This window comes from Ranitomeya variabilis, chromosome 5 (assembly GCF_051348905.1).
Source record: "Ranitomeya variabilis isolate aRanVar5 chromosome 5, aRanVar5.hap1, whole genome shotgun sequence".
In the NCBI taxonomy this organism is placed as follows: Eukaryota; Metazoa; Chordata; class Amphibia; order Anura; family Dendrobatidae; genus Ranitomeya; species Ranitomeya variabilis.
Genome location: NC_135236.1, coordinates 30707757 through 30731796, shown reverse-complemented (window position 1 = coordinate 30731796; position 24040 = coordinate 30707757). Strand labels below are relative to the sequence as shown.

The 24040-nt window shown below is 47.4% G+C and overlaps 1 protein-coding gene across 1 annotated transcript; it reads left to right on the top strand.

Moving 5' to 3' along the window:
- The first annotated feature begins 10 nt into the window (after nucleotides 1-10).
- Nucleotides 11-11332, top strand: LOC143774773 (uncharacterized). Its single transcript, XM_077262535.1, has 16 exons — nucleotides 11-567; nucleotides 943-1061; nucleotides 1800-1903; nucleotides 1976-2153; nucleotides 2223-2343; nucleotides 2674-2765; nucleotides 2869-3002; nucleotides 3128-3373; nucleotides 6495-7003; nucleotides 7432-7547; nucleotides 7899-8002; nucleotides 8080-8257; nucleotides 8331-8451; nucleotides 8802-8893; nucleotides 8987-9120; nucleotides 11069-11332. Exons 1-16 carry the CDS (start codon nucleotides 49-51, stop codon nucleotides 11308-11310), a joined length of 3009 nt encoding a protein of 1002 aa, XP_077118650.1. The 5' UTR covers nucleotides 11-48; the 3' UTR covers nucleotides 11311-11332.
- The last annotated feature ends 12708 nt before the right edge of the window (nucleotides 11333-24040 follow it).

Below are 24040 nucleotides of genomic sequence, written 5' to 3'. Positions count from 1 at the left end.
GCTCTGCTCCCTTCACACTCTCATTGTGTGTCTTGCTTTGCAGTCAGGATGGATTTGTGGGTTAGGTTGAGTTGGCTGTTAGTGGGTCTTCTCTGTGGACCAGGCTTCAGCAGTTCTCAGGTCAGACATCGGCGCCAGTCAGATGCTTGGAGGAGGAATTATCAGCCTGGATGGGGATCTTCTAGAGGACTTGGACAACCTGTGTCTGGAGTTGGATCTTCAAGAGGAGTTGGACTATCTTCCTCAAGAGTTGGCTCTTCTAGAGGAAATCCTTGGTCTAATTCTGTGTCTGGTTTGGGGGCTCTGAGAGGTGCTCAATCTGTACCTAGATGGGATGGCAGGTATAATGGAAGAGACAATCTCCGGGACCTTGCGCAATCCTCCCCCATCAGTGTGCAGTGTGGTGAGGACAGGATGGTGGTGATGGTGAACAGAGACTTCTATGGGAATGGTAAGCTGGTGAATCCCTCAGACCTGACCCTGGGCTCCTGCAGGCCGGGACAGCAGACTACAGATAGTACTGTGGTGTTTGACAATGGTCTTCAAGAATGTGGAAACAGTTTAGAGGTGAGTGCTCCAAAAGTCTTCATAGCTTTGGGTATCATTGTGTTGGAACATGACAAATGTCTTGTTTTCAGGCCTGTTGGGCTATAACCTGATTGTAGAGTTGACTTGTGCAACAATAGTTTACCTTGTTTAACGCAGGGACAAACATGGTATATGTAGAAACCTTATGGCTTACATATGACTGGTCTAGTGAGGACTTCAATCCTGTCAAGGATCTGCTATAATTAGTCTTTCCAGCAAGATGGAAGAATGCTAGACACCTGATTCTAGCATGCTACTTTTTTGTCCTGTTCCTATAGTTTAAAAAAAAAAAAAAAAAAAAAATACCTACTGAACTTTATTTACACTTTTTTTTTTTTTTTTTTTTTATTATAGATGACCCCAGACTGGCTGATCTACACCTCCAACCTGCGCTACGCTCCCACTACTTCCAGCAATATCCCAATTATCAGGTCAAATGCTGCTGTGGTTCCTGTCCATTGCTTTTACCCAAGGTAAGCTTGTTGGTAACATGGGCCAGAAGGCAGTTTGTCAATAAGGCTGGAACCAGGTGGTGAACCAAACCATACCCACCTGTGGTGGTCAGTTGGCTTACTGGTTTACTTGTGACTATTGGCCACTGCACTTAATGGTGTTTCGGCTGCATTTTCTGGTCATTGGTTAAAACTGCATAAAATCTACTATGGTTCTGTCACTGCCACACTTCCTGGCACTTGGCACGACTCATGAGCCACAAGTCATTATCACTGCAAATTTACGGTTGGTCTCTTCATGGTGGGATCAGTTTCTGAAGACACAGCAAGGGACGGGCTAAGGCCTTGGTCATCAGATAACACCTTGCCTATACCATTCCAGCACCATGCTTGGTTAACTGAACATTTTTTTTTTTTTTTTTCCCCTGCCATTGTCCCCAAAGCTTCTTCATTTATGAGGACTCTGGTGGCATTGGCAGTTTCTCTCCATCCACCACCAGGCTTTGAATAGAGGTAGATGGTCTTATGTGCCCAACATGTGATTGCCCTCCCCAGAAACTCCTCACTCTTTCAAACATCAAGGCATTGTGGTTGTACTGCAATTTGGGCATGTAAACTGCTTACTACTTGTGGATGCTATCTCATTATCTAAGATCTGTCTTAGTCACGTAAAGGAGTCTAGTATGGAGATTGAGTTACAATTGGCTACTTCAGGTGTTGCTTTTCTAGGTCATTTTTAAGGGCTTTCTTTTCTTCTAGGCATGGTAATGTGAGCAGCAATGCAATCAAGCCAACATGGACTCCATTTAGTACCACGGTGACCTCAGAGGAAAGGCTGGCATTCTCCTTGCAGCTCATGACTTGTAAGCATTTTTCCAGCACTGGGGTAATGGTGCCAAGTCTTGGTCTATGCTAATCCAGTATCTTCTCTCCAGCTGATTTTAGTGCTCCCAGTTCAATACTAGTCTTCCGGTTGGGCGAGATGTTGTTCATAGAAGCCTCTCTGGAGATTCAGAACCACGTCCCCATGATCCTGTTTGTTGACCGTTGTGTGGCCACCATTACTCCAGATATGAACTCTAGACCCAGTTATGACATAATCTCCAACAATGGGTAAGTTATAAACCTCAATATTGTACAAGGTATCAAAAAACAAACACTGAAGACTGATCTGTTCTGCAGGTGTATGATGGACAGTATGGAAGAAGATTCCTCCTCAGTCTTTGTTTCACCAAGACCTCAAGCCAACAAAATCCGCTTCATGGTTGATGCCTTCAGGTTCACTGACAGTGCTGCTTCTACGGTGAGGACTTGCTTGCAGTAGGCTGGGTTGAAATCAACCCTCCATTTACCAATAAAAGCTACAAAATTTCCCACAATTGGTTGCTTTTGATTCCCGCTGCAGTCTTTCTTGGTTTAGTGTTACAGCAAAGAGTAACAAATAAGACAAGGGGCTAGATTTGATCAGAGACCTCTCAATCTAAAAACCCAAATGTGTGAACACAAGCCTGGGTTTGTAGATTAAGGTTGTTTCACAAGGCCCCAAGTTTAATAAAAACCTAATTTGAAAGCTGTATTCTGATAGTGGGAAAGGGGTCATACAACTGATGTATTACTTCTGATGTCTTTCTAGATCTACATCACATGTACCCTGAGAGCTGCTGACATCAACCAGACCCCTGATCCCATGAACAAGGCCTGCTCCTACAACAAGGCATCTAACAGGTAAGACTGTAAGGTCAGCCTATTGTTTAGGACTATCTCCCTATTAGATGGTGGCTGATCATTCAATGGATAAGACACTTGGGTGACTCTTAATCTCCTCTAGTTGGTCACCTGTGGAAGGATCTAGTGGGATCTGCCAGTGCTGCACCACCGGGAACTGTGCTACTGCTGGCGGCCAGAGAACACAGTGGGGATCTTTCTCCGGAAGGCAAAGGGGATTTGGGAAGAGGGATGTTGGTAAGTTTACTAGTTATGTTGAAGTTTTCTTTAGACCCACCTTTCTCCAGTTGCAGTTTGTAGACAGAACCTCTGCAAATCTTGCTAACTAGAAGTTGATTCCATAGCTTTGCTTCTTCCATCAGGTTCTCATGTAGAGAAACATGGCACAGCCACCCTGGGTCCCATACTAGTGACTGGATCCAAGTCTAACCAGGTTACTGGAGCAGGAACCCTCCAAGCTTCCAGGATGACAGCAGAACGTGAACCTCTACAGCTGTGGGTGCTGGTGGCCATCGGATCTGTCACTTCAGTAGTTGTTGCTGTTGCTCTTACTGTGGCTGGAAAATGTCTTCTGAAAAGATCTTCTCACAAAGAATCTGTGCAGCAATAAACACAATTTGATTAATCCTTGACTTTTTTTTTTTCTTCACATTGTAATTGTGTAACTACATGGGTGAGGTACTGCTGTGCCCCAGCATGTTACATGAAGGCGTGGATGCTACACCCTTGCAGGCCACATGTAATTGGTGACTTGGGTTGGCCAGGACATGTGTAAGGGAGACCACAATCCAATCTTTAATCAATGATAACTTGGGAGGGATTATATACTGTAGAGCAATAGTTTCTCCCCCCCCCCCACACACACACCTTACTGACCATGAGAGCCACATCAAGCTCCCACTGACCTCACAGTAATGGCAACCAAAGCCCCATTACGGGTATAGTGTTAACAACCTTTCCCACAGAAACCAACTGGGAGCAGTGTACCAAGATCCAGGGGTTCCTACGATACCCTCATTCAGTATTCTCCCAACAGTCACACCCAGCTTCAAGTGTCTCTTCTGATGGGTAGTATCATCCTGTCTCCAGCTTACCATAGTTTCTCTAAATGTATGAGCATCCAAATCTGCTCTTCTGTGCAGGGCTGCTCACAACACTCACCATTTTGAGATGTGCCCTTCACACCAGTTTGCTAGACCTGGAGGTAATGCATCGAGCTGGCAGACAGCCGTGAGCCACAATTCATGGAACCACATGTGGCTCCCGAGCTACAGGTTGGGGACCCCTGCTATAGTGGGAGAGTACATATCTTGATGAATATCTTCTATAATAGTTAACCCTCCCCCTTTAGACTCTAGTAGAGATAAGCAAATATGTCTGGAAAGTCACCGAATCCAAATTTTGCCATATTGGTACCCTACTCGTGCCCAATTTGACAATCGTTTTTGAACACTTGCTCATTTCTACTCCCATTGACTTCAATGGCATTCAACAAAATATTGCAAAAACAATCAACGGTGATCATAGCTCAAACTGAATATTGAAAAATTTGCTCTACTGACACAACAACCTAGTTCAACATTGCAGTCCTGTTTAGCAAAAGCCCTTTACTCAACCTACAGTCCCATGTCTCCTTCCCCTCAGGGTGCCGGTATGGCCGGTCCTATTCTGACGCTCCTAGCTCCCACCCGTAATAATCAATTAGTCAAATGTACTCGGTCCTGTCTCGGCTCTTTGCCTTCAATCTTTACTGTAGGCCTTTCTGCCTAGAACCAGTCTGAATCTTTTCTCAGTCTTGCTCCCTTCCAGCCTTATCACTTTAGGAACATCCCCAGAACTTGGCACTGCTCACAAAGAACTTTGAGACCTGGAGTGCAGAAAGACTTGTCACTCTGCCTTCAACTCATCCCCTCCCACTCTGGGTAGTCCCAAACATTAACTTTTACTATCCCTGCTGTCAAACAACTTTAACACACATCACAATTCTTCACATACTCCAACTTACTAATTCTTCCAAAATTTTAGTAGCTAAAAATATTACTGAAAACAATTCTTTATGGGAACATGTTAATGGGAGAGCTAAAGCATTTGATATACAACTTAAATTTGACATGAAGCAGTAAAAGTGGTAAAACCATTCCTTAGTGGTTTGCACCAAATCAATGAACTTCAAGATTTAAGAAGCAAAAAGAGAAAATATAGAAGGGGAATAAAATAAATATGGCACCTAATGACATATGTCAGTCTTTGTTGTTTCAGCTATATGGTACTTAACGGCTGGCAATTAGCACCGTAAACTGGAGCAAGAAAAATCACAATTTGCAACTCTTGGTGAATTTTATTCTGTGTAAATATTAAGGGCTTCAATCAAATAATCCGGTACAGGCCATAAACTCGGAACACTGGCACAAGCGGTGGCTGCCATATACTAACCTTCCTGAACTAATCAGTCAGAAAACCTGGCGGCCAACTTGGGGAGAGTGCAATAAAAATGTAACGTGTCCCAATACTTCCAACATAGCGCTAATAATAAAAGCTTTGTGTAACGAGGGTCCACTGCTTTACACCCTGAAAATGAAAGGGTGCAGCCATGACGTGGGGCAAAGATGAGCCGAACGTGGCACTGAATGTATTGTAGAGTTTCCTGAATTATTGCTTTTGCAGCCGTCTGATTGGATACTGCTTAGTTTGGAGTACTTCCCACCAGGAGCCGCTTCAAGGAAATGATATCCACATTCTTTTCTCCTGCCAGGCGGCTTTCAACATGTGAAAAAAAAATCTCAAAAGACTGAAGATCTGAACAGCAAAAAGATTTTTCAATAGTAATTAGTGATGTGTTTTGAGCAAATTTTTTTTATTTCTTTGGCAGCACTCACTCCAAAAATCTGTGTGTACAAACCCTAAGAATAGAAGCTGCACGGCGACTGCTTCACAATGGTTATACTCAATTTCCAATTTAGTTATATTAAAATAAGATTATTTCCTGTATTGTATCAATTTTTTCTTTTATGGCTCTGTACATACAACTATTTATAGCAGATTTTTCTGCAGCCAAAAAAAGTTTGGTCAGAAAAAACTATGTAAAATATGTGCGTTTTTGATGCGTCAATCATTTGGAAGGGTCGAAAATCGCTGAAAGGATTGACATGGCAGTAGTGATGAGCGAACGAGCCCAGATATGGCGCTAACCGAGTGACTTCGGCTTATTCGAAAAATATGTTCGTGTCCCCGCAGCTGTTCAACAGCCACAACACATGCAGGGATTGCCTATCAAAGCCATGCAACCAACCGCGACAGAGTCTCCAATGTTTCCAGATGTGTTTGTTTCTGTTTCATCAACAAATAACGCACAATAATTGACCACGAGGTAAAAAAAAATGTCTCATGCAAATGTTTTGGACCATTGACAAAAACTATAACATGACCACAACGTATGATTTAAGCCCAAAAGTTGTTTTCACACACTCAGGTTTTCAGATGCAGTTTTTAAATCCGAAGCCAAGTGTTGACTGAACAATAGGTAAAGTCATTCCTCTATAGGTGTCCTCTGTTTTATTTTATCTACTGGCATTGGCTTCAAAAGCTGCATCAAAATACCTGAAAGAGGAACACACCCTATGAGATGAGTGAGCTCTACCTCAATCCCATGTCCTCATCAGGTATGGAGAAGATGGTGGTCAGCTGTGTGTAATGAGGCATCAGGTGGAACAATGGTGGAGTGATGAGAAGGGTATAAAGCTCTGCTCCCTCCATCTCCTGCTTGTGTGTTTTGTGCTGCAGTCAGGATGGAGCTGTGGGTCATGTGGAGTTGTCTACTAGTGGTTCTCTTCTATGGAGTAGGCTTTGGTAGCTCCTTGGTTAGGCAACAGCGCCAATCAGATGCTTGGTGGAGGAACTATCAGCCTGGTCAAGGATCTTCTAGAGGACTAGGGCAGTCTGTACCTGCAGTGGGCTCTTCTAGAAGAAACCCTTGGTCTCCTGCTCAGTCTATACCCAGTTGGGACAGCAGGTATACTGGAAGAGACCATAATCTCCGAGAGCTGTCTCTGTATTCCCCCATCAGTGTGCAGTGTGGTGAGGACCGGATGGTGGTGATGGTAAACAGAGACTTTTATGGCAATGGTAAACTGGTGAATCCCTCAGACCTGACCCTGGGGTCCTGTAAACCTGGAGCACAAACTACGGATTCCAATGTGATCTTTGAAAATGGTCTTCAAGAATGTGGTAGTGCTTTAGAGGTAAGTGGTTGGTGACACCATGTAAAACTTGTGATTTTATAATACTCCTCCGTAGTCAACCAGCTGGTGGTCTACATGTCATGGTACATAGGTAGGACCCATGCTTTTAAGCTCTTCTCTCGCTGGTATACAATGCTACTTGCCGGACCCTTGGTAAAACCAATGATCTGGGTTTCCCATTATTGCCAGCTGCTCATATTAACTCTTGCTTTAATCAAGGCTTGTTATGGGTCTCATGTTGCCACTGTGGTGTAACTCAACACTTAAAAGGAATCAGTCATCAGGTTTTTGCATCTTCTCAGAGCAGCAGACCAAAAAAACGATCCATGGGTGGGATTTGGGTCTGTGTCCCTAGATCCATACTGCTGATGGCTTCCCTCTAATTTCTGTTCTAATATATGTATGGGTGTTTTTATTTTAATTTTAAGATGACTCCAGACTGGCTGATCTACACGAGCCTCTTGAACTACTCTCCTACTTCCAGCAATGTGCCCATCACCAGGTCCAACCCTGCTTTGGTTCCCATCCTTTGTTACTACCCCCGGTGAGTGTCCAGTAGTGTAGTTTAACAATGCACAGATTGTCTCCTCAATACCATCTACTCAATCTGTGCTTCACTGAAAAAAAAAAAAAAAAAAATGGTTTTGTAGGTACACCCAATCATGGAGTAATGCCTTTTATATATCCCTGTGGTTGAACATGGATCATATATAGTATCCAATTTTACAAGTCAACTAAGCTCATACTAATTATAATTGAGACAATTTGGGCAATTCTTGAAACGTGAAGGTTTTAATGTACCTACTTGAATGACCTTCACTTGGCATGGTTGACCAGAAGACGTCTGGTTTAACTATATTCTCCATCTTATTACAAAACTTTTTTTCTTTTCTAGACATGGCAATGTGAGCAGTAATGCCATCAGGCCGACATGGACTCCGTTCAGCACCACAGTGACCTCAGAGGAGAGGCTGGCTTTCTCCTTGCAGCTCATGACTGGTAAGGAGCTTCTGGCACTAGGGTAATGGAGCAGAGTCTGTTGGCTTTATGCTAATGCTCCAGTATTTTCTCTTCAGCGGACTTCAGTGCTCCATCTTCAGTATTGGTCTACACTCTTGGTGAGATGTTGTACATAGAAGCCTCTCTGGATATCCAGAACCACGTTCCCATGATCTTGTTTGTTGACCGTTGTGTGGCCACCATTACTCCTGATGTGGACTCTAGACCCAGTTACGACATAATCTCCAACAATGGGTAAGTTACTACCACCAATATTGAATAACACGACAGCAAGGAGTTAAATATCTACAACTAGTCTCTTATGTAGGTGCATGATGGACAGCATGGAAGAAGATTCCTCCTCAGTCTTTGTTTCTCCAAGACTTCAAGCCGATAAGCTCCGTTTCATGGTTGATGCCTTCAGATTCACAGACAGTGACGTTTCTTTGGTAAGGACTCTGTAAGCCAAATTGGTGCAGGCTCAGTCCACCTTCATATAATGTGACGTCCAAACTTTTTTTTTTTTTTTTAACTCGATTAATGGTTTACTGTCAAAACACGATGAAGTTTGTGCCACTAATGACTTTAGCAAATCTTCAGCCTAGACTAGGGATCCATTTGTACAGCAAGACTATCAACCTTGCAGTCTATATAGGTTGCTGATGAACTAGCGCAAAAATTTGTCAGGTGACGAGACATCTTGTGCTACACAAGGTAATTGTTGGCTCTGCTGAGAACAATGGCAACCTATGACAGATCGTTTAGTGTGGAAGCTATATAAACTTCAATTATCTTATAGATCTACATTACCTGTACCCTGAGAGCTGCGGACATCAACCAGACTCCTGATCCCATGAACAAGGCCTGTTCCTACAACAAGGCATCTAGCAGGTAAGGCCCACCATAACTTGGTTTAACATCTTAAACTGCACCTCCTTAAAAATTTGTTCATGGAATAGTGACTTCGACCTCAATATCTTCCAGTTGGTCATCTGTGGAAGGATCTAGTGGGATCTGCCAGTGCTGCACCACCAGGAACTGTGCTACTGCTGCCGGCCAGAGAACACAATGGGGATCATCCTCCGGAAGGCAAAGGGGATTTGGGAAGAGGGATGTTGGTGAGTCAACCAGGTTTCAGTTGCCTTTACTCACTGCACTACATTAGATTACCCTGGGACTATCGGTTTGCATAAAGGCTACATCATTGTCCAGTTACACAACTTTATTCACTTGCATGTTGGCTTGGTACCTTGCATGGGATGTCGGTAAGGGTATGTGCACACGTTGTGGATTCTGCTGCAAATTTTTCCACAGCGGATTTGGAAAATCCGCAGTGCAAAATCACCTGCGGTTTTCACTGCGGATTTTCTCGCGGTTTCTTCTGCGGATTCCTCTGCAGTTTTTCAACTGCACTTTCCTATTGGTGCAGGTTGAAAACCGCTGCGGAATCCGCACAAAGAATTGACATGCTGCGGAAAATCCGCTGCGTTTCTGGAGCGCCCCCACACCGCCGCAGGGCCGAGGGGTACCCGGAGCCGGGCCTCTGAATCTCAGTTCTGGGGTTGTCACGGTGGCTAGACCCGGTCCGTGGCCCTGTCTGTCGGTGGGGAACGTCCAGTGTAATAAGTGGTGATAATGGTGCAGTTGTGGGGTGCAGGTCGCGATAAATAACGAGGACACCAGGTTGCAGTCTCTTTACCTCTTTACTGAAGATCTCTGGGTCCTCAGTCCAGAATACGGTTCACCAGGCTGCGCAAGTCCGGCCGGTCCAATGGCACCTCCAGAGTTCTCTTCACAGGTGGAAATCTGTGCCTTCCTGCTTGCGCTATGTGTTGTGGTCCTTCCCTGCTGTGCTTACGGAAAGTCCCCACAACTGTTGTGTCTGTTTCTGGTGTTCCCTCACAACTCGATTAGATGATGTTCTGCTAATCCTCCGTCCCTCCCTGATGTTCTGGTTGGGACGGCACCCGTTTGACGGGTAGGCTCGGAGCTCTTCCGGGACCCTAGAGTCGCCCCTCTCCACAAGTTGCCCCCCCAAGACTGCATAGGTGATTTAGGTGAGACAGCCCGCCTTAGACTGACTGTCCTGCCGCTGTTTAGAGTATTGCTTGAAGCTGAATGTTATAATACTCTCTCGGCGTTCCGGCCACCGGTTGTGCGCCTCAGTAGAATGTTGCCTCGATCTTTCAGCACGACCCCTACTGGTATTCTCCTTGTTGCTTTGATCTCGTTTCTCACTCAGCACAATCTATCTCGCTTCCAATCCTTCCTTGGGCACCGCTGCTATACTGAGCAGGCACGGTCCCGTTACGTTCGTTCAAGTTGCCAAGCCTCTGTCAGGATCCCACCCCTGACAGAGACCCTACTGTATCTTCCCCCACAACACCCTCTGCCACAAGGTGTTGCCTGGTTCCAACCCAGTCAGCTTCTCTTCTAACTTCCTGCCTGACCCCCAGTTTACCCACTATGGTGGGGAGTGGCCTAGTGAATAGAACCCTTAGCTCCCCCCGGAGGCCCGGCTGTGAAATGTATTGGTGACTGTGATACCTGGTCAGATGAACTCCTTCAGTGCCATCAGACGCACCATAGCTCCCCATAGTGGCGGAGCCACAGTACTGCAACGACCAGGACTCTGGGGCGCTGCATTTCCGTGCGGATTTTTCCGCAGCATGTGCACAGCGGTTTTTGTTTCCCCACAGGTTTACATGGTACTGTAAACTTTGGGAAAACAGCTGCGGATCCGCAGTGTGTGCACATACCCTTAACCTTTCCAAAAATGGGTGAAAATTCTTGGAAGCTTCAGGTTTAAACTTGGATAGCTACTCGCTAGTGGCCGGCTGTCCTAGTTTTGCAAGCTTGACGTATCATATGTATCAGTTTTACAGCAGGCCATACAAACATTCAAGATGGTGCATGTACTTCAGAAATGTTCTGAGCCACACAAGTGTACACTGTTCCCACCACTTGACTATTACATTATGTTCTGTGAGACCAGTATACTGTTCAATGAACCTCTGCAAATGTTGCTAGTTCATATTCTAGAATTTCTATTGATTCTACCTCCAGGTTCTCGTGTTGAGAAACATGGCATGGCCACCCTGGGTCCCATACTAGTGACCGGATCCAAGTCTAACCAGATTACCGGAGCAGGAATCCTCCAAGCTTCCAGGATGACAGCAGAACATCGACCTCTACAGCTGTGGGTGCTGGTGGCCATCGGATCTGTCACTTCAGTAGTTGTTGCTGTTACTCTTACTGTGGCTGGGAAATGTCTTCTGAAAAGATTTTCCCACAAAGAATCTGTGTAGAAATAAAACAAATTTTTTTTGTAGAATGTGGGTTCATGGGTCTTCTTGAAATTGTCGACACTTATATTAGTTGGGTAGAGGAGTGTCTCTACATGCGTTGCTTGACTTGGCCACTACTGACATGGTGGTTGGACAATCTCGAACTCGAGTCATTATTGTATAACTGGCACATTTAGTGCAGGCTAGTCTTGGTGGTAGAAGACTACTGCTTCTGTTAAGGAAGAATGCAGGCATAGACAGGACTCAAGTCAAAGACAATTGGGTTGATAATTTAGTGTGGGGTTTTTGTTTGTGGTGTGTTTTTTTTTTTTTTTTTTTTTTTTTTTTTTTTTTTTTTTAATGGAAGTCTGGCTGGTACAAATGCAAAAAAAAAATAAATTAATTTACTGGCACCCGTATCAGTCTGCAGTTTTGGCTTGCACAGAGCCTGACCAGTTTCCATATCTAAAATGTCACACTTGTTCAGAAACTTTAAGGTGTTCGTAAAATCATGCTGGTGACTACTGGAGTAATTTTTTTTATTTATTTTTGTTCTAAATACTAGAAAGTAGACATAATGTATTTTTGGGACACTGCAGCTTATGCCGCTGTCCACTGACTGCTGCGCCTCCCCCCCTGTGTTAGTAAACAGATCTCCCATCCAGTGAGACCAAAATGGAATATGGGGTTAACTCCCCGTGGAGGGGGCGGAGGTTACCCTCTGCTCTTGGCGCTGGGAAGTGCTGGAGCACATCCGATCCCTGGACCCAGACCTGTTGGGCTGCCGGATCATGAACCCGCTGGAACATGCGGTGAGGGATAGGATCAGCAGGGAAGGAAGCGCTTGGTTAGCAGCTTTGCTGACTGGAAGCGACTCCTTCCCTACTATGGTGCAGGCAGTGCCGCCGGAGGGTCGGTGCTCTCGCAGAGCCACCCGGCCGCCGGCACGGCTGAGCCTGCCATTATATTCAAAGAAGGGTGCGCAGATTTCGCGTGCGCGCGCTTCTTCTGACTCGGGCACCAGGCGCGTTAGTACGGCGGGAAGCAGCGTCGTACCTCAGGTGGGGGAGGCTCAGGGATCGGCACTGCGCGGCACGTTTAGTTGTACAGCCCCTGCTGCCCCAGTTACTGTAAGGAGTGCAGGTCTGCAAGTGCCTGCGTTAGTATCTGGCACTGCGATCTTACTTAGTAACAGCATGGGGGGAGCCCAGGGAATGTCTGCTTCCTCACAGGATGCAGGCTCTGCAGAAAAGGAGACTGAGGCTCCGCAGGGGGTCATCCCACCACTTTCTAGGAACATGGGGGAAGTTATGGCCAATACTGACAGGAGCAGGGATACGGCAGCTCCAGTGCAGCCGAGTGTGGGTTCACCTCACATAATATCAGCGCCCGGACAGCATAGCGCATACTCCCAGTCTAGTATAGGGGGAGAGTCAGTTTCCATCCTACCCACTCATCTTTAGTACCCCGTATTCGCAAATACCAGGCGGGCAAATAACTGCCTCTCAGGCGGCGATAATCGAACATCAGAATGCCCCAGCGTCGCTATCGCTTCTGGCAACCGGTGTTCGTCCCCCAATTCAGGGTGCTGGCACCCCGGCTCTGGATAACAGACAGTGCGGGTATCTGCTCCGCGCGCAGATCATCATCGTCATCCCCCAGAGGGCACCGCAGAAAGACATAGGAGGCGCGGTCGTTCTGACAGCAAGCGGCGTTCGTTTAGGTCCAGCCGGCGCAGTAGGCGGTCTAGAGCGTCGCGTTGGCGCTCGCCTTCGTCATCCGGTAGTTCTTCAAGCAGGTCGCACAGGCAGGAGTCTTCTCGTCGTAGGTCCATACATCGCATGGACCGTCGAGGTTCGATGACTCCCGTGGCACGGGACACAAGCCGTCCGGATGTCGGTGCACCGATTGGTGAGTACCCCTTTGATGGGGCTTGGGGGGGGGGTGGGGGGGGAGAGAACCAACACCATCCTTTCAGACACAGTAGCCAATGTGGCCACAGGGAATAGGATTTATGTTAATCCAAAAATACTGCAACCATCAGGATCGTGCAGGCAGCCCCTCCCTCCTCGCCCGGACGTTTATAAGGATGGTCTGTTTTGTGGTGTCCCTCCGTTAGGGGCTCACTTGGACAGCGTCATCAAGGAACAAATTTGGGCCAATGAGTTCGTTGATATATGGTCCCTGGTTTCCACGGACCAACACTCAATTGATAGAGACGTTTGGGTGATAAAACATACGAACGGAAGCCAAAACTTGCAAAAACCATTAATAACTGGTTGCAAGCTTTTGCGGTCCTTGGATGTGTTATGGGGGAGAAGCACCCGGAGAGGTGCTCTGAGCTCTTTATATACTTAGATAGCATCTATAATTCATATAAGGCTCACGGGGGATCAGCATGGTGGAAATATGATTAAGATTTCCGCCGTCGCTTGTCCGTCAATCCCCAATTAGGCTGGGGTGTGAAAGCCACGGATTTGTGGCTCTGCCTGATGATGGCCCAAAAAATGACTCCATCCTTTCATGGGCCCGCTGCCGGGTCCAATAGCAACACGGCAGCAGCATCTATTCGGAGGCCAGGTTCGTGCTGGTCATTTAATGAAGGACACTGTAAGTTCTATGGGCTCTGCAAATATAGGCACGAGTGTTCAACGTGCGGTGGACCCCACTCCGTGGCAAAATGCACATGGCCGTCCCAAAAAGCTAACCCCGGGAAAAACCCCTCTACAGGTGAGGTTACCGACGCCAGTGAGCGTAGAAAGAATGGGGCCGTGGCTGGACAAATACCCCAATAAGTCGGCAGCGGCGCAACTGCGGTCCGGTTTTTCCTATGGTTTTTTCATTCCGTTTAATCGGTCCCTTGAGTCAGTCAGCTCCAAATTTACAATCAGCTAGGGAATTACCCAACGTTTTAGCAGAGAAATTGGGCAAGGAAATCGGGTTGGGTCGCTTCCGCGGCCCTTTTAAGACACTCCCTTTTCCTAATTTATGTGTTTCACCCCTAGGTATAGTTCCCAAAAAGGAGGTAGGCAAGTACCGGTTGATTCATCACCTGTCCTACCCCAAGGGGATGTCGGTTAACGATGGTATACCCAGTGAGGACTCAGCCGTTATTTATATTTCCTTCGACAAAGCGGTGGAGTTAGTCAGAAACGCCGGTCCGGGGGCCCTTATGGCCAAGTCGGACATAGAATCCGCTTTCCGTCTACTTCCGGTTCACCCGGATTGCTTTCACTTACTGGGAGCCAAATTTGAGGATGTTTACTATTACGACACATGTCTCCCCATGGGGTGCTCAATTTCCTGTTTTTATTTTGAATTATTCAGCACGTTTTTAGAATCGGTTGCTCGCGAGATCACCCGGCTAACTGCCATTACTCATTACCTTGATGATTTTTTGATAGTTGGCCCAGCTGATTCAGACGCCTGTTCCTCAGCGCTGGCCCAATTCAAAGATGCCATGACATATTTTGGGGTCCCACTTTCCTCCGAGAAGACAATAGGGCCAGTATCAGTGATCACATTCCTTGGTATTGAAATCGACACGGTCGCCATGGAATTTAGATTGCCGAAAGACAAAATTGACAAATTGCTGGATCTCATTAATGGATGCATTTCGGTTGGCAAAGTCACATTGACGCAAATGCAGTCACTTCTTGGCTCACTAAATTTTGCATGCAGGATCATGCCAGCGGGCAGGATATTTTCTCACAGATTGACGATTGCCACGAGAGGAGTGAAACAACGTCATCACAGAATCAGGATAACAGCTCAGTTACGTTCTGATTTAAACACATGGAAGATGTTTCTCAGCAATTACAATGGTAGGACTTGCTTTCAGGAGGCAGAGTATTCAAACGATGACATTGGTTTCTTTTTTGCAGCGTCAGGCCACACGGGTTTCAGTGTTCGTTTCGGCAGCCAAATATGCTCTGCACCATAGCCTGCTTCCTGGATTTCCAGGAAGTGTCATGGTGACCCAACCTTGATTGACCTTTTCCCTGTTGCAGTGGCCATGGAAATATGGGGCCCACTATTGGCCAACAAGCGAATCCGGTTACACCTTGAAACCGTTGGCGGGGCGCATGCCATCAACTACCTAGCATCTCCATCACTTTTGGTTTTAGACCTGATTAGATTCATAGTTTTAAAATGTTTAATGTTTAATGTTTGGTTCAAAGCTAATACATTACCCAATAACAATGAGACTGTTCCAGAGTTAGTAACTGGGATTTATTCACAGGACCTACGGGATTTGCGTCTTCAGGAACGTTTGGAGGAGGTAGATTGCCCACGTTCTATCTGGGATGTCCTGGGGACCTGATGCCACTAATACGCTCATCGGTAGCTCCGTCGACCTGGAGAGCCTATGGTAAGGCGTGGGAGGAGTGGTGTCTTTTAGCAGACGGAAAGCCGGTGGGGTCTTCGGATGAGGTTCGGATGCAGGTGACCATGGCATTTCTATCCAAAATGCATGCCAAGGGAGTATCGGGTGCGGTAACGCGCAATCGTGTGTCTGCGTTAGCCTTCCATTTTAAGTTGCGAGGGTGGTCAGATTCCACAAAACATTTTTTAGTCAGCCAGTTACTAAAAGGTTGGCGCCGAGTGGATAAGCACTGTGACAGCAGGCGTCCTATCTCCTTTGACTTGTTAGTTAGCTTGGTTAAGTCCGCGGTATCAGTTTGCGATTCTAACTATGAAGCTGCACTCACATCAGCGGCTTTTGGCCTGGCGTTTTTTGGGGCCATGCGGGTCAGTGAGATCTTACTCACGGCCCTAAATAAACCGGGTGGACTGAGGCGAGATGATGTATTAATTTGTGACGATGGCCTCAGGATCAGAATATGTAAATCTAAAACTGATCAGGAGGGCAGGGGGATTTGGTTCCCAATATTTGCCATCAACAAGGATGTTTGCCCATTAACGTTAATTAAGAACTTTATGCGGGTGTGAGAGGATGGTGATCAATTTTTCATGCATGAGAATGGCCTTCCTCTAGTGTCGGGTCAATTCTTAGCCATATTGAGACGCGCGTTGTCGTTTTTGGGAATGCCTGCAGCAGAATTTGGGACTCATTCTTTTCGAATAGGCGCAGCGACTGAAGCTTCCAGGGCCGGTTTATTTGATTCAGAGATTCAAAGGGTGGGTAGGTGGAAATCCCGTAGTTTTGCTAGATATATCAGGCCTGACTTATTGTTATAAAAATGTTGGTTTGTTTTGTCAAAACAATAATAGAAGCAGCTCCAGGGATAAATTGGAGTAGTTATCGTTAGTGTTTGATTATTGTATGTTGACTAATTGTGTACTTTAATTCCTGGATGGAGTGCGACCCAGCGTCTGGATTGTGGGTCACTCATACATCTATTGGGCAGCTCGTCGTGCTGAATTGTGCCCAGGAGGGCGATCCTTGGGTTTTGATGATGTCGACGTGATATGGCGTGGTATGAGAGGTCTGACGTGCTGCCGGAGGTCGTTCACATTGCACGGGTGTCTTCAGCTCCCGCCATTGTGGTTATCCATGCCGGAGGAAATGACCTGGCTTCGTCTCCACTTGCCGAGCTGCTTAAGCTGATCAGATCTGATATGGACAAATTCCCGAGTTTTTTCCCGCAGATGCGTTTAGTCTGGTCTGAAGTTATCCCAAGACTGGTGTGGCGGGGTGCCAGGGAATTGGATGCCATGGAGAGATCCAGACGTACTTTGAACCAGAGGATATCGCGCTTCGTGAGATTTAAGAATGGTGTAGTGATAAGGCACCATCGTCTGGAGGGAGACAATTCCGGTTTTCTTCTTCCAGATGGAGTTCATTTGAACGAGGCGGGTTTGGATATTTTCCTCAATGGGCTTCGTGAAGGTGTGGTACAGGCTATGTGTAGCGCCCCCACCGCCGCAGGGCCGAGGGGTACCCGGTACCGGGCCTCCGAGTCTCTGCTCTGGGGTTGTCACGGTGGCTAGGCCCAGTCCGTGACCCTGCCGAGGGGCGTACAGTGATAGATATAATGGGTGATGGTAGTGGTGATGGTGCAGTGCAATAAACAACAAGGACACCAGGTTGCAGTCTCTTTACCTCTTTACTGAAGATCTCTGGGTCCTCAGTCCGGAATCCAGATAACCAGGCTGCGCAAGTCCGGCCGGTCCAATGGCACCTCCAGAGTTCTCTTAACAGGTGGAAATCTGTGCCTTCCTTCTAGCGCTATGTGTTGCGGTCCTTCCCTGCTGTGCTTACGGAAAGTCCCCACAACTGTTGTGTCCGTTTCTTAAGTTCCCTCACAACTCAATTAGATGATGTTCTGCTAATTTTCCGTTCCTCCCTGTTGTTACGGTTAGAACGGCACCCGTTTGATGGGTAGGCTCGGAGCTCTTCCGGGTCCCTAGAGTCGCCCCTCTCCACAAGTTGCCCCCCAAGACTGCATAGGTGATTTAGGTGAGACAGCCCGCCTTAGACTGACTGTCCTGCCGCTGTTTAGAGTATTGCTTGAAGCTGAATATTGTAATACTCCCTCGGCGTTCCGGCCGCCGGTTGTGCGCCTCAGTAGAATGTTGCCTCGATCTTTCAGCACGACCCCTACTGGTATTCTCCTTGTTGCTTTGATCTCGTTTCTCACTCAGCACAATCTATCTCGCTTCCAATCCTTTCTTGGGCACCGCCGCTATACTGAGCAGGCACGGTCCCGTTACGTTCTCTCTAGTTGCCAAGTCTCTGTCAGGATCCCACTCCTAACAGAGACCCTACCGAATCTTCCCCTGCAACACCCTCTGCCACAAGGTGTTGCCTGGCTCCAACCCAGTCAGCTTTCTCTCTAACTTCCTGCCTGACCCCCAGTTTTACCAGTGTGTGAGGAGTGGCCTAATGAATAGAACCCTTAGCTCCCCCTGGAGGCCCGGCGGTGAAATGTATTGGTGTCTGTGATACCTGCTCAGATGAACTCCTTCAGTGCCATCAGACGTACCATAGCTCCCCTTAGTGGCGGAGCCACAGTACTGCAACGACCAGGACTCTGGGGCGCTGCACTCCCCCCTGGTTAAACCCAGTACTCCGGGACTGGGAGGAAAACAACAATACAAGTTAGCGAAAAGACATACAATTTTGTTGAGTGCAATAACAATAAGTATATTTGAACAGAGCTTCCCTTTATGGGAGGTGAGGACACTTGAACGTTACAAACATGGTTAAATATCATAGCAACATGCTATAAATAACTTTTCTTACCCAACCGGGTATTCTACTTAATACAAATTCTTGAACAATAATTTAGCATCGCCTTTAAGGATGTACACTCTAAATCCGCTAAAGACCTTCTTATAATCACATTATAAGGCAATTTAACTTTTACATTCTCCTTCTTTAAATCTGCAGGACCGCCTGTCCTAACGGCACCAGACCTACTGCCTCTCCTTTCTTACAGGACCGCTCCTTTCAGCCCGAGCCTTCTGTCTTTTCAACTACTATACACAGTATAGAACATAACATTACTTTCAATTTTAAGAACACTGAGCCATCTCTACATGGCTCCTAGGAGGACTCAGGGTTTACCTTCTATCCTCATTTTCTATCAACATTATCAAACATTTTCTATAAAACATTAAATTTTCTCATTACTTTCTTACTAGCAACTATGCAGGACACTACGTCTACCCCTACGGGCCCACTGCATCTTCCTTCTAACTTTCACTTTCTTTCGGGAAACATTATCAGCATTCTTTTACAATTAACTAGTTCCATACATATAACTTTTACATGTAAACATTATCATTTTCTTTTCGGTCAAGACATTATTGCTATCTATCTTAAAGCAATACCATTCTTTAGATGCACAAGTGAACATCCCCTTTAAGAGGGGACCAAGTCTTTATGAGGTAGCATATCTTCTCAAGCTACCAGTCCATACTCATCAAAGGCTCCGGTGCGGTATCTTCGCAAAGAGTCTCTCTTTAAGTAAAACCAATAGGGAGCACCTTTAAGAAGGTGCAAACTATTTACAGAAAGTTTGTATCATGCACTGTTCATGATTGCGGCAGTTCTGAAAACTTGTGCAAAACTTAGAAAAACAAACAAAACAAAACAATAGGGATCCCGGGTCAACAAAGGGATCCCTTTAAAAGTTAACCCAGGACGGGTTTAGCAGCAAAAACAATAGAACAGTAACTATATACATAAATAAAGCATTTATGCTTTCTCAGTCTTGTAGTGTAGGGGGTGGTCTTCTTCCAGGCCTCACCCGGCCAACGGGTCGCCTTGGTGTGGCAAGGGCCGATCCTGGCTCCAGCAACGACAGGATCCCTCGCCGGGATGCCCTCCTAGCTTGCGGGCAAGCGCGACCCAGAGGCACGCGATGGACCCGGACCTCCTGAGGTTCCGCGGGGACGGGCTCTGGCACCTTCTCCACGGAAGGCTCATCCTCCGGCGTTCCAGTAGCAGCCTGCAGGGCGACGCACCGCTGGACACCCTGAGCTATCCAGCCTGTTCCACCCGCGTCCCTCCTCCACCGGGTGTAGGTCACAGCATCGCCAGGCTCCAGATCGGGATCGTACCTTCCCCCGCAGGGCTCCACTTCTTCCCGATCCACACGGACCTGCAGTGGCTCCCCGATCTCCTGTATAACTCCCCTTCCTTTCCGGGAGTTAAAGGACACCACTACACCCCAGTGCGACGGTGGAACCTCCTCAACACTCCTCAGTTCGACCTGGGCTGCCGGCTGGGGCCTGTTCCGCCACACTGTCATCAGGCGCTGCAGGTGCTCCGCCTCCGGCAGGATCCTCAGGCCCTGTGCCTGCAGCTCACACGCCGCCGCGGCCGAAACGAAGGAAGCGGGAGACACCGGAGACAGGCGGACCTCCGTGGGTTGGCCCAGCCGAGCGGTTACACGGGCATCGGCTTCCAGATGGTAGGCTACCTGCCGGGCCTCGGCTGCAGCCACACACTCCTCGGACATCGGCCATGGGGGTTGGCCTATCGGTAGCTCCGCAAGGGTCAGTTCCCGCAGCGATGGCGCGTCCAGGGCTGTGTCGGGTTCTGCAACCTCATGCTGAGTTGGGGCATTCGCACGCGTTGCTTCCGGCGTCGCCATTTTTGCTTCTTTTCTCGTGTCCTCTTCCCGCGGTCTCTTTCGTGGGCTGCCCTGTCTCCATGGTCTCCACCCTCCAAACAGGATCAGGAGGCGGACCTCGGCCGTTGACGGACACGTCCTCAGGACACAGAAATATTTAGACTGGGCGGCCATTGTCCTTCGCGCTCTTCAGCTTGTCTACGCCCACTCCACGCCCCTCTTCTTCTCCTGCGCTCTCCTCAGAGCTGTAATGGCGGCGGATTTTGGCGGTAAATTCTGGCAGCAAACGGCAATACACAATCCTCTCAATAAAACACAGTCTGAACACGATAAATCACAGTTCCAAGGCACACATGACCTGATTCTTCAGGCTTAAGTAGATCCTGTTCGTGACGCCAAGTTGTAGCGCCCCCACCACCGCAGGGCCGAGGGGTACCCGGTACCGGGCCTCCGAGTCTGTGCTCTGGGGTTGTCACGGGGGCTAGGCCCAGTCCGTGACCCTGCCGAGGGGCGTACAGTGATAGATATAATGGGTGATGGTAGTGGTGATGGTGCAGTGCAATAAACAACAAGGACACCAGGTTGCAGTCTCTTTACCTCTTTACTGAAGATCTCTGGGTCCTCAGTCCGGAATCCAGATAACCAGGCTGCGCAAGTCCGGCCGGTCCAATGGCACCTCCAGAGTTCTCTTTACAGGTGGAAATCGGTGCCTTCCTTCTAGCGTTATGTGTTGCGGTCCTTCCCTGCTGTGCTTACGGAAAGTCCCCACAACTGTTGTGTCCGTTTCTTAAGTTCCCTCACAACTCAATTAGATGATGTTCTGCTAATTTTCCGTTCCTCCCTGTTGTTACGGTTAGAACGGCACCTGTTTGACGCGTAGGCTCGGAGCTCTTCCGGGACCCTAGAGTCGCCCCTCTCCACAAGTTGCCCCCCAAGACTGCATAGGTGATTTAGGTGAGACAGCCCGCCTTAGACTGACTGTCCTGCCGCTGTTTAGAGTATTGCTTGAAGCTGAATATTGTAATACTCCCTCGGCGTTCCGGCCGCCGGTTGTGCGCCTCAGTAGAATGTTGCCTCGATCTTTCAGCACGACCCCTACTGGTATTCTCCTTGTTGCTTTGATCTCGTTTCTCACTCAACACAATCTATCTCGCTTCCAATCCTTTCTTGGGCACCGCCGCTATACTGAGCAGGCACGGTCCCGTTACGTTCTCTCTAGTTGCCAAGTCTCTGTCAGGATCCCACTCCTAACAGAGACCCTACCGAATCTTCCCCTGCAACACCCTCTGCCACAAGGTGTTGCCTGGCTCCAACCCAGTCAGCTTTCTCTCTAACTTCCTGCCTGACCCCCAGTTTTACCAGTGTGTGAGGAGTGGCCTAATGAATAGAACCCTTAGCTCCCCCTGGAGGCCCGGCGGTGAAATGTATTGGTGTCTGTGATACCTGCTCAGATGAACTCCTTCAGTGCCATCAGACGTACCATAGCTCCCCTTAGTGGCGGAGCCACAGTACTGCAACGACCAGGACTCTGGGGCGCTGCATATGCATTCGTTGGGGGGGTCGTAGCTCTCTATATTCGCTCCTCCTTGGCGGAAGGGTGGAGTTTTGTTGGTGGTGAAGATACCTGCCCGGGAGACCGGAAGGCAGTAATCTCCCTACACCCCAATTTGTTGGCAGATATTGCCTGTTTTTCTAAGCTGCGACCAAAATATTTTACCCAAAGTTAAAAGATGGAAATTTTACGTGTAGATTTCCCAATTAAAGTTTTCAATTTTATATTTGTTTGTGTCACTTAATGGGAGAAAACGGTGATGGGTCGTAGCAGTCATGTGTAATTAAGACTTATGATCACCTCCTATGCAATAATCCACTGCAGTGACTTATCTGCTACTGTCTCCTTAAACCCACCCTCTTCAGGTCCCACATCAGTCACTAGTACACAGGTGGCAATCTCCCAGCCTCTATGGTGACACTCCTCCACACTTTTGCACTTAGACCCTTCTGGTCTGATATCTGTGCCCCTCAGATGCTCTTCAGGGACAAGCCTCATCTCTGACACCAGACTAATGGTGACTTTCTGTCTCTCAGATGGGCTGTCTCCATACCCTTGCACAACCAGACACTACACCTCCGATGCCCCCATGGCATATCTTGTTTGCCTGTAAAGCATTGCATCCTTTTTGTTACTTTCCACATTTGACCCTCTGCTGGTGGCAAAGTCCAGACCTTTTAAGCTTTCTGAGAAGTTACATGGTGTGTATGCTAGACTGACCCATGACTCCTTCTAAACTTTAAGATTATTAGTCTCAATTTGCAGTGATGGGTAAAAACCTCACAGCAGTCTACAAACTTTTTTTTTTTCTGTAGTTGACTTCTAACAATCATTATTTGCGAGTGACAATTCAGATTCTTGAGCTACTGCCCTAAGGACATTCTGCATGAAGAGATTCTGAATGAGCCTTCGCCTGGTTTCAGTGGGAAAAACACCTGTAGCGCATACTATTTTTTTTTTTTTTTTTCCTTCTTCTCTCCCCTCTCAACATGGGGGGGGGAAGCCAGTCAATCCGTTAGCCATTTCTTCTTGAACTTATGGTCCAAATTTCACAACTGAAACAAAAAAGCTCCTTACAGAGAAATAAAGTAAAACAATCATAGCACAAAAATCTAAGGTTTTTTTTTTTTTTTAACATACATTTTTATGACATAAAAAACCATGGGGGAAAAAAACAGCAAATTCCACCATATTCCCATGTGCTCACCAGATGTGGAGAAGAAGGTGGTCAGTTAAGTGTAATGAGGCATCGAGGTGAAGAGATGGTGGCGTGATGAGGATATAAAGCTCTGCTCTCCACCTTCTCCTTGTATGTCTTCTCTCACTGCAGTCAGCATGAAGCTGTGGGTCAGGTGCAGTTGTCTACTAGTGGTTCGACTCTATGGACCAGGCTTTGGTAGCTCCTTGGTCAAGCATCAGATGCCTGGTGGAGGAATTATCAGCCTGGTCACAGATCTTCTCAAGGACTAGAACAATTTGTATTTGGAATTGGCTCTTCTAGAGGAAACCCTTTGGTCTCTTGTTCAACCACTATCTGGTTTGGGAGCTGTTAGGAGGCCTTCTCTCTACACCCAGTATACCAGCAGTGGCAGCATAGGTGAAAAATACTGATGAAACAACCAGGGACAGTTTAATGACACACTTATTTTTAAGGGCACTGTATCAGGATCTGCTGCAGATGACCAGAGAAAAGAGAAATCTGCAGAGACGAGCTGGGGATGTGGAAGGTCATCATGGCTAGAGTTGAGCGAATTTCTTCGGGTTCCCACTTATTCGGCAAGTTATACCGCTGACCGAGTAAGCTGCAGAGGGAACCCGGATACATGGAGCATGCCGGCTGATTGGCGCCACAGCTGCATGTATCGCTGCTGTTTCACTGTCACAGCACATGCATGTGTAAGGCGGCCAGGGTGGTAGTCGTGGCAACTGGCTGTATGGTTCCCACACCCTGGCACCCCACAGATGAAATGTAATGTCTCTCTTGCTGTGTATGCAGTGTGCGCTGCAAAACACTTAGTCACTGCCATGTTCTTCTCAGGTGCTGTCACTCCGGCTTCACAAAACGGTTCAGTCACAAGTCTTTTCAAATAACACAACTTTACTGGACAGCAGTATTCTCATCACATTGGCAGCACAAGGCAAACACAGAGTC

Bases quoted from the DNA above. Each gene is read 5' to 3' on its own strand.
- LOC143774773 (XM_077262535.1), top strand. From the start codon at position 49: ATGGATTTGTGGGTTAGGTTGAGTTGGCTGTTAGTGGGTCTTCTCTGT. The intron at 568-942 runs GTGAGTGCTCCA...TTTTTATTATAG, and splicing joins AATGTGGAAACAGTTTAGAG to ATGACCCCAGACTGGCTGAT. The intron at 9,121-11,068 runs GTGAGTCAACCA...TTCTACCTCCAG, and splicing joins ATTTGGGAAGAGGGATGTTG to GTTCTCGTGTTGAGAAACAT.